The sequence below is a fragment of the Nerophis ophidion genome, linkage group LG15, assembly GCF_033978795.1.
Source record: "Nerophis ophidion isolate RoL-2023_Sa linkage group LG15, RoL_Noph_v1.0, whole genome shotgun sequence".
Taxonomy (NCBI): Eukaryota; Metazoa; Chordata; class Actinopteri; order Syngnathiformes; family Syngnathidae; genus Nerophis; species Nerophis ophidion.
The window spans coordinates 22,471,486-22,486,088 of NC_084625.1; the positions used below are offsets into that span (position 1 = coordinate 22,471,486).

The 14,603-nt window shown below is 39.7% G+C and overlaps 2 protein-coding genes across 3 annotated transcripts in view; both read right to left on the reverse strand.

Moving 5' to 3' along the window:
• cops5 (COP9 signalosome subunit 5) lies at nucleotides 1-6,813 on the reverse strand. Its single transcript, XM_061921836.1, has 8 exons — nucleotides 6,507-6,813; nucleotides 4,173-4,407; nucleotides 3,970-4,098; nucleotides 3,671-3,736; nucleotides 3,460-3,545; nucleotides 3,263-3,374; nucleotides 1,080-1,228; nucleotides 1-263 (listed from the first exon to the last, which is right to left on the reverse strand). The coding sequence occupies exons 1-8, from the start codon at nucleotides 6,641-6,643 to the stop codon at nucleotides 173-175; spliced, it is 1,005 nt and encodes a 334-aa protein (XP_061777820.1). The 5' UTR covers nucleotides 6,644-6,813; the 3' UTR covers nucleotides 1-172.
• Nucleotides 6,814-9,111: 2,298 nt separating this feature from the next.
• The window catches only part of LOC133569470 (brefeldin A-inhibited guanine nucleotide-exchange protein 1-like), a 67,782-nt gene continuing 62,290 nt past the window's right edge, over nucleotides 9,112-14,603 (reverse strand). For both annotated transcript variants that reach the window (XM_061921838.1, XM_061921837.1), the window contains 4 exons: nucleotides 13,842-14,013; nucleotides 13,612-13,750; nucleotides 10,338-10,455; nucleotides 9,112-10,254 (listed from right to left, as the gene is read on the reverse strand). In XM_061921838.1, the coding sequence (XP_061777822.1) occupies nucleotides 10,051-10,254; nucleotides 10,338-10,455; nucleotides 13,612-13,750; nucleotides 13,842-14,013 (633 nt within the window). In that variant the 3' untranslated portion in view covers nucleotides 9,112-10,050. The remainder of the gene's footprint in view (nucleotides 10,255-10,337; nucleotides 10,456-13,611; nucleotides 13,751-13,841; nucleotides 14,014-14,603) is intronic.

Below are 14,603 nucleotides of genomic sequence, written 5' to 3' on the forward strand. Positions count from 1 at the left end.
TAATTTCTACCACAGTTTTTAATGTTTGTACTTGACTACTGTAAGGTTTAAATGGCAACAACCATCAAATGAAAAAAAAATATAGGATTTGGGACAGATGCTGAAAAACATACAATTGTGCCAATGGCAATACAACTCAACAAAATGTGCACTCTAAATTGGAGTTGTGGTTTTAATTGCCAGAAGTGTTGATTTGATTGAAGAGTTTGTCCTTAATGACTTGAGACATCAGACCGTGAATTGCTTCTATGGTCGTTTTGCAGCTAAATGAAAACAAAGGGACTGAGTTAAGTTCTGGCACAAAGTACTGTACATAAAATATAAAGCGTGTCCACAAAGTCCCTTTACAATGTAAACATAATAGTACAAAAGCAATGGATGAAATTTGTAAATCAGAATTCTTCAATATCACAGGTGTTAAACTCAGGGCCTGGAGCCACGAAAGCCTGGAAATAACAGACTTCATCGTTCTTGCTATATCTATTTAAATTTTGACATAAAAATTGTACTGCATACAACTGCAGTTCTTTGCCAAATATTTTTCATTTTGTGAAACAACAAGCTAGGCGTTTTTCTTTTTGAAATCATTTCTAAAATAGCTAAATTTTGTATTATTTTTGGTCAATAATGATAATCCTAAAATGAAGGAGCAATTGCTTAATATCAAGAGGCGATTAAACTCTACACCAAAATGGCTATATTTCATGTATGTTTTGCAGTTACAAGCAGCTTTCTGAGGGCAGCCATAACTGTGATATGGGCCAAAATGAACATTAGTTTGACACCCCTGTTCTATATATTGTGTAGTTATTCAAATTTTTAATGACAATAGATTTTTGAATAAAAGATTTATTCATTTCACTCCCCTGAAATAATTCTTATATAAAAAAATGCGTATCAACGATGTGCATTCTGCAAAAAATAATAGGTGAATGAAGTGGCGCAAAATACTTCAATATCTATTCTTCATTCTGTAATAATTTCCACAAATTAGCGTTAATTTACTTTTATAATATATATGTTGAGTTGTAAAGAGACTGCATGAACACCCTGTATTATTATAGGTTTAAATACTGTACCTGTCTCGAGTGGCCTTGGCCAGTTTGTCCTCTGACTTCCTGTCGTGTGTGTCGAGGCCGAGCATGAAGCTGCCTCGGCCCAGTTGGGCCTCCGACTGCTCCAGCTTCTCTGACAGATCGAACACCTGGCCCGTGGTGTACTCAGAGTTCTAACCAGGAATAAGAGAAAGAAAAGGAAATTCACGCACAATTTCCTCACAAAAGATGGACAACATATTCAGTACAAAAAGTGTGTTTATGAAGGGTGATGAATGAAAAGAAGCCAGTGGAAGGTTTGCTTAAGGTGAGGCCCATGTTTTTAGTGGGGAAGGTAATTAAAAGACAATGACAAGGCCCCCCTCCAAACAGGGGTGACAGCGCCAGGGCTGACAAAGCCTGTCACTTGTGTCGGCGCTCCTTCTTGACATCTAGTCAATTCGTCTTCATCTGCAGTCCCAAAGAGCGCAATGTTTGGTTAAGCCTGGTGCCTATTTAGCTGCTGTAGTCAGAATGGGGACAGAGTGGCTGCATCCACAATACGAATTCACATGTTTATTTGTGTGTGTGACTTAAAAAGATGAGCCACAGGTAACAATGGCCGTGCCGCCTGGTTATCAAAATAACCAAGCAAAAGCTCTTAGCTACCTAGGGATATAACGATATACGGTATTAATGTTAACCACGGTAAAACTGAGGGCTATTATTAAAGTTTTAAATTAAAATGATCGAAAAACCACTGTAAAAACACTTAAAAAGTGCACTAACTACACTTTTATAAACTCACAGACTGAGTGGTGACAGCTTGCTAGCTGAAATGCCATTCAAAATGCTAATATGAAAACAAGAGCCATTAACATAAATCACTATTAAGAAATGACACACCCCAATCTAAACTTGCATTAACACTTTGCTGTCTGAGCCACTAAGATATTCAATTGTGTACATATAACTAAAAGCTGTGCAGAGTGATAGTTCTGTACCAAGGCTGCACAAATAATTCACATTGATGTTGTAATTAGTGCTATAAATAGCCACAAGAGGTTGAGTTTTTTTCTCTCTCCCGCCGTCACCGCCATTTGAATGACAGACATGTTCACCAATTGTTTGTTCGTCTCTCGTGCCGTTATTTGACAGTAGAACTAACTGAACGCTGTGAGCACTCTCTTCACTCTTTTACAATGTTTGTCTCGGTGGACGGAGGAGCGCAAGGCGCTATCTTTACACAAACAGGAGGAACATACAGCCTTATTTGTTGCAGTTTAGGCGCATGATTTCAACAGAAGTCTGCATAAAGCCATATATTTTTGCATAATGTTCTAATGTGTGGTACCTCAAGACAAGAATGTTAACTGTCAGCCTGAAAGTAACATGTCTTCCATTACTCGTTATTTTCGCAGTTTTATGCATTTTCATGTACAAGAATAAAAATTTGCAACTTGCAATCTTGGGGAGAAAAATCGCAAATACTTTTTTTCTCAAAACTGTGCAGCTCTATTCTATACTAAGAGGAATTCGAGACAGCGGGGTTTTTACGATGCGTTCAAAGACTGCTAAACAGAGTAGGACGCCGCAACACCCACCAGAAATAATAAATGAACATTTGTGTCATGCATTTTTATTTTAAATTAATCTTAAAGTGCTAAAGTACGAATAAATATTTAAAACAATAAATGCTAAGCCATTAAAGCAAATACAATTATATGCTAAAAACACTAAGTGAAGCATAAAAAGCACAAAACATGCAAAATAGTGGGTTTTCTAACAGTGTGTATATTTATTTTATTTATGTAAAAAAAATATCTGTAAAAAGATTTTGGTGTGTCTATAACAACCTTTTTGAGCACATTCAACTATACCGTGATAATCCAATAAAGGTGATAGCATCACCTTTTTTGTAAGGGGCGCCGAAAGTTGGCAGACCCGTCAGCGATCCTGTTCTGTTTTCCTGTAATGTTTGTCTGCTCTTGAATGGGATGGTGCTGAAAATTTTAATTTCCCTTCTGGGATTAATAAAGTATTTCTGATTGTGATTCTGATAATGACCGTAATTTTTTTCATACTGTTCCATCCCTATAGCTAACACATTAACTGCCGTTCATCTCAGCCTCACACCCCAGTGATCAAATTTTCATCATGTAACAATTAACCGTAAATCCAAAATACACATGTTAATTAGCCAATAAATTTAAAACATGCATACATACCGTAAGAAGACTTGAGGAACTCAAAGTATTGACCCAGTATTTATTCCAAAGGAGTTCCAGCAGCTTTCTATCGAGGGATGACTTAAAATACGTTACTTCCAAGGCATAATACCTAAAAAGATAAAGAACAAAACAGTCAGCAACCAGCAGAAATAATTGTATAATAGTAATAGTATATGTGATACAGCATCACTTACTGTTTACAGTGCACACCAAAGTCTTCTATCTTGTTCAAAGGGATTGTTTGATATTCTGAGGGTCCTTCGTCAGGAGGCTTGTAGCCCTGGAAAAAAAACACATTCTAAAGTCCAAACACCTATAAATACATTTCTAACGAAGAATTAAACATTTAAATGCTGAGAATTCATCCTCATTTTTATCTAATAATCTAAAAATATTTCCCCCTACCTTTGGATATGTCCTGAAGGCGCCCAGGTTGACTTTCCCCGCAGAAATAGTCCGAGTGGGGTCGATCTGTGGAAAGCAAGATACAGTCGAGCAGGAAAGTGAGGTTGGAGGTCATGCAGACCTTTCCCCTCTGGGACCCACTCAAGTGTGTCCACACAAGCACAGGCTGTCAAGTGTGTTGCAATCACGCTCTTTAATTACACAGTGCCCATGGTGCCGCAGCACAAATAGCAGAAAAAGGAGACTACAATAGCAAAATATAAATTATTTAGTTACACTATAATGACTATTGCACTTACCACCACTGCCACAAATGGCTCCTGAAATTGCTGATTGAGCATCTGAGTGCTGACGTCGATGCCGGAGAGCCAGCATCCGTAACCTGGGTGACTGTGGTACCAGCCGATGGCGTTCTCCAGCCTGCCAACCTGAGACGATCGCGGTATAAGCGGTAGTGTGGACATGCAGCGGGACGTACGTGTCGTTTACATCGGCACCCAACCTGTTTGGCATTCTCAATGTAAGCGGCCATGTATTCATAGGCCGCAGCCTGAGCGTTTACTCTGGTCTCTGTGCCTTCCACAGGCAGGGCGAAGCTGTCCATGATGATCATGCTCTCTCCATCCACCTTCCCCAGCATGAGGCCCATCACCTCCAGGTTGCCCCCTGACCTGGCATGCATCACCATCTTCAGGAGGGCCAAGGCTGATACCTTGCAGTACTTGAAGTAGTGATGACTGTCAAGAGGTACACACAGATACATGTCATCAATGCGATACAACTGCTGTGTATTAGAGGTTGGTATAGAACGGCCGAGTAAATCGGTGGTATAAAGACTTTAGGGATGTAACAATATTGTACATACGGCGGTATTGAGGTTTCAAAATCTTTACAATATTGCCAAATAGAAAACTTGGTGAGTGTAGATTTTTCTTTCATTTTTGCGTTGGCTAGTTTAAAAAATATACTATATCTCTCCAAATTCTCCGTGCAGCACAGGACCAGCCAGTTGGGGGCGTGAAATGCCTTAAAGGAGAAAAAAAAAAGAAGCATTTGGGAGAAGTGTGTTCGTAGTAGTTGTAGATTAGAGGAATTTTTTTTTTTCAAACATTTTATCAAAATCCGTCCATAACTTTTTGAGTTATGTTGCTAGCAAATAGACAAACCCTGGCGAATAGATAAACTCTCTGGCATAAGATATAAAGTCTGGGAACTGCAAAGTGCGCCACCTTTGTCTCGAGCGTTTCCAAGCTGACACAGAGCAAGTCACCGTGCACTGCGGCGGGAGGAAAACGCCCGGTGGGAGCGCGAACACCACACACGGTGTACGGGTAATACTGTATAAGAAGCTCCTTGATAAAATCATCACATGGAGAAGATATTTGAAGCTGGCAAAGCTAAACATCCAAATATGTGGTATTTACATTAATAAAAGTAAAATTGTAAGTTAACTTTTCTGACCATCAGCATTTTCCCAAATTATATATATATATATATATATATATATATATATATATACACACACATACATATGTATATATATATGTATATATATATATATATATAGTCCATTGCAGAGGATACTACTTTTCAGAAATAAAACCCAGAGACACACAAAGCGGTAGTAAATGGATGGATGAATGGAAAGGTGGACAGACACTAAACTGAACAGCACATGATTGTTTTACACTTGTTACACCGGATGTGTACATTGTCACTTTAAAAGACCCTCAACTCTTAGGTTTTTTATTTATTTATATATTTGCTTTTGACAGTGGATGTTCCTATTTTTGCTTAAAACACATGTTAAAAGAGTAAAAAATATGATTAGAACTTTTTACCATTTGTGTTCAAATACATAAGTGTGTTCCTGCCACTTCATTTCACACACTATGACTTTTTTACAAAGTCTCTATAAGGGGCCACGACAATATAGTACCATGGCCTTTAATAAATACTGTGACAATATTGTACTGTGAGATTTTCATATCGTTAGATCCATACACTTAAGACAGATTTTTATTGTTCTTGACTATAATCTTAATTAAAACACAAAACGTCCATCCATCCAGTTTGTACCGCTTGGCCCTAAGTGTGTGAGTGTGAATGTTGTCGGTCTATCAGTGTTGGGCCCTGTGATGAGGTGGCGACTTTTCCAGGGTGTACACCGCCTTCCGCCTGAATGCAGCTAAGATAAGATAACCCCCCCCCGATCCCTAAAGGGACAAGCGGTAGAAAAGGGATGGATGGATTTTCCTCTCGGGGTCGTGGAAGCCTAACCCAGCTTCATTCGGGCGGAAGGCGGCGTACACCCTGGACAAGTTGTATTCTAGAAAAACTAAACAAAAAATACCACATAACTTTGAACAATTTTTATATATTTAACACAATAATGTAACAATATCAACATAAAAAAAACCATTCCTTGACATACAACTTCTTGTGAAAAAGAGTAATCAAAAATAACAACTACTATTTGATATTCATTTTAATTCTTTAGCTTTTGGCCCCCAGAGCCACGCTGTATCTTTTTTGATACTTTTATTTTATTTTTTTACTAGTAGTAGATTGTAGTAGATCTAACACTTATCGTTGCTGTTTATAACGATACAATACAATAAACGAACAATTAATGCATTCAAACAAAACAAAATACACAAACATTAGTGGAAATAAATATAAACGAAGATTGAAAATATCGATAAGATACCGATACCACCCTGGTTCAGTTTGGATCGATCCGCCCACCTTGATCGTGTTTTTACAGTCCAACACGTTCTCATTGTGATTTTAAATAGTTGATGAACATATGTAAGAGGATGTGTGGAGAACTTACTCCTTCGTCCACGGCTTCGCTGCGAGGATCTCCTGCTGCTGCTTCTTGTCATATTTGTAAATTTCATCTATGCTTTGAACTTCCTGCATGCTGTTCGTGAGCTCCCATGTTTTCTGGGCCGTGCTAGAACCCGCCATGTTGACTTATGGAGAAATCGAGATTCGACGTCTAACCATGAACGTTCGCCAAATCGTCACAAAAGCCTATACCTAAAAAAAGACTAAACTGACACAATGACAAGGCTAACTCTAACAAGCACTAGTGGCCCAGAGACGCCATGACAGTGGATGACACCATTATTAGACGCTAATATATGTGGACGAATTTAGCCCGCGTTTTCTGGACATTCTATTATTTTTTTATGAATCTAAAAATATAATATCAGAGTAAACATTAATAACCTAAAACGCTCCCTAATCGGTCACTATGCTAATATCCGTTACAAAGCAACACGACACACCTCCTGGACAAACGGAATGGTTCAGTCCAGATAGACAGGAAGTGGCAGAATAGTGTTATACTGCCACCTCGCGGCAGCTTTGTATTGTAAGTATTTATTTCGGACATGGGCATCACGGTGAGGGAGGGGTTAGTGCGTCTGCCTCACAACACGAAGGTCCTGCAGTCCTGGGTTCAATCCCAGGCTTGGGATCTTTCTGTGTGGAGTTTGCATGATCTCCCCGAGACTGCGTGGGTTCCCTCCGGGTACTTCGGCTTCCTCCCACTTCCAAAGACATGCACCTGGGGATAGGTTGATTGGCAACACTAAATTGGCCCTAGTGTGTGAATGTGAGTGTGAATGTTGTCTGTCTATCTGTGTTGGACCTGCGCTGAGGTGGCGACTTGTCCAGGGTGTACTCCGCCTTCCGCCCGATTGTAGCTGAGATAGGCACCAACGCCCCCCGCGACTCCAAAGGGGAAAAGCGGTAAATGGATGGATGGCTGGACACACTCACACACACACACACACACACACACACACACACACACACGTATTTATAAATATATGTATGTATATATATATATATATATATATATATATATATATATATATATATATATATATATATATATATATATATATATCCATCCATTTTCTACCGCTTATTCCCTTTCGGGGTCGCGGGGGGCGCTGGCGCCTATCTCAGCTACAATCGGGCGGAAGGCAGGGTACACCCTGGACAAGTCGCCACCTCATCACAGGGCCAACACAGATAGACAGACAACATTCACACTCACATTCACACACTAGGGCCAATTTAGTGTTGCCAATCAACCTATCCCCAGGTGCATGTCTTTGGAAGTGGGAGGAAGCCGGAGTACCCGGAGGGAACCCACGCATTCACGGGGAGAACATGCAAACTCCACACAGAAAGATCCCGAGCCTGGATTTGAACCCAGGACTGCAGGAACTTCGTATTGTGAGGCAGACGCACTAACCCCTCTGCCACCGTGAAGCCTATATATATATATATATATATATATATATATATATATATATATATATATATATATATATATATATATATATATATATATATATATATATATATATATATATATATATATATATATATATATATATATATATATATATATATATATATATATATATATATATATATATATATATATATATATGCATCCGAGAAATATTGAGCGTAACTCCGCTTCGACAAATTTTTAAGGATGCTATTTAGGATGCTCCAAGCTCATGTTGTTTTTGGTCATCCAAAGATGATTGTTAGCTTGTTTTTTATGCTTTATACTGGTTTCTGCCTCTGTTGACCTTTGTATATAATACTGTATAAAATTAATTTTTCTTGTTAAAATCCCTTTGTCGTCCATGGCTATTTGTTCTTGTTCCGCTTCTTAACAGATTGTTTCCTAAAACAGTTTTATGACAGTTTGTCATAAAACATTCCAAAAATTGTGCTTCATCTACATCATTTTTACTATACTCATTGTCACAACTTTGTTCTCTCAGCTCATTCTTGAAAGCATCCATACTTTTGCAGTCTTCAAGCTTTCTTTTTGTCATGCATTTTTTGTAGTTTCGTCACAGATTGTGAAAACTTGAAGATGACCCCTTGTAGTAATATCAAAATCATTAGTAAACATATGATGCCTGCTCAGTAGCCTTGTGGTTGGAATGTCCACCCTGAGATTGGTAGGTTGAGTTCAAACCCCGGCCGAGTCATACCAAAGACTATAAAAATGGGAGTCATTACCTCCCTGTTTGGCACTCAGCATCAAGTGTTGGAATTGGGGGTTGAATCACCAAAATGATTCCCGAGCGTGGCCTCCGCTGCTGCTCACTCCTCTATTTTGAGTGGAAGAAGGGGATGGGGCAAATGCAGAGGGTAATTTCACCACACCTAGTGTGTGTGACTATCAGTGGTACTTTAACTTAATTTTGAATGCTGTTCTCATGTGTGTTGAACCGGCCTATTTAAGCCATCACATTGCTCATGGAAATACATTTATTTTTGTAATAATTTTGTTAGTGTCTAATTAAGGGCAAATGTATGTTTACATTTTTGTGTATAAGGCAGGAATTGCGTGTCAAAATGGCATTTAATAACGGTGGCAGCATCTTGAGATCTCATGTTCAAAAACTTTATTGACCTAGAACCTGATTAGAATGCCAGAGGGATGTATCGTACAGAAAGTTGTACATAATCTTTTTTTTTGCAACATAGAAAACTTTACATTGCTGCATCATTTACATTGTTTCTACATCCATGAGGACTGCATCCCAATCATACATAAAGCACAGCTAACATCTCTCATTGCTTCTATACATATTACTTAACCCCGAACCCAAGAAAAAACAAAACAAATTCAATATATTATTAACTTTTGATTTTGTACACATGAGTGAAAACTAAGGTAAAACATGAAAACAGGTTGTTTAAGCAGCTAGCATCATAATGCTCTCGACTTCCAGTTTCAAAAGCACAGTCAACGCGTCTCCTTTTTAAAAACCTAACAATATATAAAATGGAATAATTTAACCCTTCACTTGCTGTTCAACTACAAATCATACCGTGTGTGGGAGATGTTACAGTCAAATAAATGATCAGAGAAGTAAAATCTCCAGTGCATTCCAATATGGAGTTCAAGTGCAGCAAATCCAGAGAAACAAATACAAAATAAATGAGATCTAGTGTTATAAGATTACATTACATAGAAGTATGTCTGTACAACTAGTTTTGTCAGGCTAATCGATATTAGTGGTAGCCATTTGGGTGCAGGGAAATGTCACATTTTGTAGTTGTGTTGAATATTTGCAAACCACGCATTCGTTACAATTTGTTTATAAATATACAGTAAGAAGCACACTTGTGTTTTTTAAAATATATTCCATCTGAGCAGGTCAGAGATATGCGTTACGATCAGCAGTGTGGAGCTACAAACTTTCCGTGCCGATAGCCAACCTGCGAGGCAAAGGGCTTGAGGCTGCAGGCAGGTGGCGCCAGAGTAGCTGTGAGTCATCTGCAAGTGTTGGACCACATGGAGACATAAGCCTGAGGCAACATGGTCACTGAGCTTCCTTCTCTGCTTCAAGGCTCGTCTCTTGCCCGCCGGCGTCCGGTTGCTTTTCGCTTGCAGGAAGCGGCGCAATGTGAAAAACGAAGCCAATGCGCAAGTAGAACCTTCTCAGGACGGCCCGGAGCTCTGGGATGAGGTCAAACTGCATGATCTCGCACAGGAGCGGGTAGTACCTGGACGCATGGGCCCTGAACTGACGGTAAGAAACACCAGACGGCATTTGTCAAATGATGGTTACAAAGTCACAAGACTCCCTTTCCTTTTGTCAACACCCACCCGCTCGTCGCTGATATTCAGCACCCTGGTGAGGAAGAGGAGCAGCAGGTTGGTCCAGGCCTCCCTGTGGCTCTCAGAGGTCAACGCCAAGAAGTACGCCACAGCCTCACTGCACACACTAAACAACAAAGAAAGATGAAAAATTACTGTACTGACTTGAATATGAGACAAAATTTGTTTGCACATAGTAAACAGACACAGGGATGCGTTCACATTTTGCACGTTTGGTTCTGTTAAAAGGAACCCAGAGTTTGAATGTACGATTGCAGTCTGAGTAATAATCACAGTCTCATGATTACTAAGCATTGATTCATTTCATAGCAGAAAAAATCACAATAATCCTAACAGATTATGATGTTATTTATTATTGTCGGCAAGAACAGAAATTAAATAACATAGTAATAGTACTAAATAATAAATATAAACTATTTTAATGTTTTACACTGGCTGTTTTTTTTATCTGTCCTGTACAGCCACTCAAGCAAATCATAGTGTTGATGGAGATGCCCATATCTGCTGGATCTGTGTTAAAAGTTTGGTTATAATTTTAATAAACAAAACTTAAGTTTCTTTTGTTGAAACGTTTATCAGAGGAAAGTAGTTAATCATTGAACTGGCAACCACTGTTTTTTGAATTCTGAATCGAATCATTAAATCCCTAAGAATTGAATCGTGTAGTGCCCAAAGATTCACAGTCCTTCTTCCTATATAAACGTACATTGCCAATACTTTATTCAACATAGATATCTCTATTTGAAATGGTCACTGAATGAGAACCAGTTGCTGTTTGTTTACACATACAGTAATTGACTCGACACTAAGCTATTGAATGTAAATAACATGTTTATATTTACCCCAGTTCTTCATGAATAAACGTTCCATTACCATTATTTAAATTAAAGATTATGTCTTACTTACTTTGGTGTGTAAAGCAGCACCGTATTGCATGTATTAGACCCTTTAGCCACAACTTTCTTTCGGCAGGTTTTGAAGATGGGTGAACCATCATCTTTTGGGCCGGAAAAGTTATTTGGTTTTCGTTCCGTGCAAATTGTGCACATACAGTGGGGCAAAAAAGTATTTAGTCAGCCACCGATTGTGCAAGTTCTCCCACTTAAAATGATGACAGAGGTCTGTAATTTTCATCATAGGTACACTTCAACTGTGAGAGACAGAATGTGAAAAAAAATCCAGGAATTCACATTGTAGGAATTTTAAAGAATTTATTTGTAAATTATGGTGGAAAATAAGTATTTGGTCAATAACACAAATTCGACTCAATACTTTGTAATATAACCTTTGTTGGCAATAACAGAGGTCAAACAATTACTATAAGTCTTTACCAGGTTTACACACACAGTAGCTGGTATTTTGGCCCATTCCTCTATGCAGATCTTCTCGAGAGCAGTGATGTTTTGGGGCTGTCGCCGAGCAACACGGACTTTCAACTCCCTCCACAGATTTTCTATGGAGTTGAGGTCTGGAGACTGGCTAGGCCACTCCAGGACTTTCAAATGCTTCTTACGGAGCCACTCCTTCCTTACCCGGGCGGTGTGTTTGGGATCATTGTCATGCTGGAAGACCCAGCCACGTTTCATCTTCAAAACTCTTACTGATGGAAGGAGGTTTTGGCTCAAAATCTCACGATACATGGCCCCATTCATTCTTTCCTTAACACGGATCAGTCGTCCTGTCCTCTTAGCAGAAAAACAGCCCCAAAGCATGATGTTTCCACCCCCATGCTTCACAGTAGGTATGGTGTTCTTGGGATGCAACTCAGTATTCTTCTTCCTCCAAACACGACGAGTTGAGTTTATACCAAAAAGTTCTATTTTTGTTTCATCTGACCCCATGACATTCTCCCAATCCTCTGCTGTATCATCCATGTGCTCTCTGGCAAACTTCAGACGGGTCTGGAGATGCACTGGCTTAAGTAGGGGGACACGTCTGGCACTGCAGGATTTGATTCCCTGTCGGCGTAGTGTGTTACTGATGGTAACCTTTGTTACTTTGGTCCCAGCTCTCTGCAGGTCATTCACCAGGTCCCCCCGTGTGGTTCTGGGATTTTTGCTCACCGTTCTCATGATCATTTTGACCCCACGGGATGAGATCTTGCGTGGAGCCCCAGTTCGAGGGAGATTATCAGTGGTCTTGTATGTCTTCCATTTTCTGATAATTGCTGCCACAGTTGATTTTTTCACACCAAGCTGCTTGCCTATTGTAGATTCACTCTTCCCAGTCTGGTTTAGGTCTACAATTCTTTTCCTGGTGTCCTTCGACAGCTCTTTGGTCTTGGCCATAGTGGAGTTTGGAGTCTGACTGTTTGAGGCTGTGGACTGGTGTCTTTTATACAGATAACGAGTTCAAACAGGTGCCATTAATACAGGTAACGAGTGGAGGACAGAAGAGCTTCTTAAAGAAGAAGTTACAGGTCTGTGAGAGCCGGAGATCTTCCTTGTTTGAAGTGACCAAATACTTATTTTCCACCATAATTTACAAATAAATTCTTTAAAATTCCTACAATGTGAATTCATGGATTTTTTTTTCCACATTCTGTCTTTCACAGTTGAAGTGTACCTATGATGAAAATTACAGACCTCTGTCATCATTTTAAGTGGGAGAACTTGCACAATCGGTGGCTGACTAAAAACTTTTTGGACCCACTGTATAAGCATTATGTTCGTTAATAGCGAATGAGGAGGACTGAAACACACGGTATAGTGGCGCTTTTGCGGTGAAATCATTTGTGATGTTTTTAATCACGGTTAATCGTTGTATCCCTGGTGTGGACGCGATCATCCGAACCCTGAGGAGGAATTAATTACAAGATGACGATGATCAACAAACTGTTCAAAAACATGATTTTAAAAAATAAGAATTTTGTCTCAAAAAATGTTTTCCAAAACAGTGTCTTGGGGGAAAAAAGTGTAATTTCGGTTTGTCTTATATTTGGGTCAATACGGTAAAATTAAAGACAAAAAAATGTAATATCGAAGAGTCTGATCAGGAGGAAAGGGTAAACTAATGCTAATTAGCTCCTGATTGATGGGATTATGAAAATGATCACAGTTTCAGAAGGCTATGACCTTTAACCTCTATTCTCAAACACTGCAACAATACCATCTGTTAGCCATTAAGCACCTCACTTTCCTTTACTCCACACATGACTACCTCCCACTAATCAGAGTGTCTGGTGGCGTATTATGGTCTGTCTAGCAGGGTGTCCACGTTCCCATGAAGCTGATTTCCCCTCAACACTCAATCATCGTCTTACTCGAGCAGTCGCCTCTGGACCTCCTCCCAGGCATCCTGCCGCGTCTGGTCCGTGTACATACGGAAAAGGATGCGCAGGCTGCACGCCAAGCTGCTGGTCTCCTGCTTCAACAGGTTAGGCTTGGACTTTCCTTTAAAACCTGCAGTGCACACACACACACACACACAAGTAGTCACACACGCAGCATGGCCTTCCATAAATGCCACAACACAGTCAAGTACGAGAGTGACCTGCTTTCCACAGTAGAGTCCTCTGCTCGTTGTTGGAGTTGAACGCCTTGGCAAAGCGGTGTGACTCCAGCAAGCAGTCCAGCAACTTGAAAAGCTGCTGCGAGGTCAGGTAGCGGAACATGCCCTGGTCTTGTGTCTCCGGGGGGACGTCTGAGGCGTTTACAGCACCCCGCTAAATACAAGACACAGAGGATTATTGAACACATTTCCTCTTGCTACAAACCAAAAAAAAATGTTTTTGATGGGGTTACTAAGCCAAGCTTCTCTATCCATAGCACATTTTTGTGAAGCTAGCTGTGTCCAAAGTGTCTTGCTAAGGTGAAAAAAAAGATTTGGTAGGGAGAAAAGGTCAAATTCAACCACATTTAGGATCATTTTTGGAGCTTTCCTGTATTTTACAGCATTAATGGCTTGAATCTAGGCTATTGACTTTTAATATAGCGATGAAGGGCTACAGTGATACAAAGAGGAATGGGCAAAACAGCCCAAAGATCGGTTTGCCAAGCTTGTGGCATCGTATTCAAAAAAACTTGAAGCTGTAATTGCTGCCAAATGTGCATCAACAAAGTATTGACCAAAGGCTGTGTATAGTTATGTACATGTGGTTCTTTATTTTTGCTGAATAAATAAAAAAAACTTTTCACATTGTCATTATGGGGTATTGTTTGGAGAGTTCCCGCCTTCCGCTCAATTGTAGCTGAGATAGGCACCAGCGCCCCCCGCTACCCTAGAGGGGATAAGCGGTAGAAAATGGATGGATGG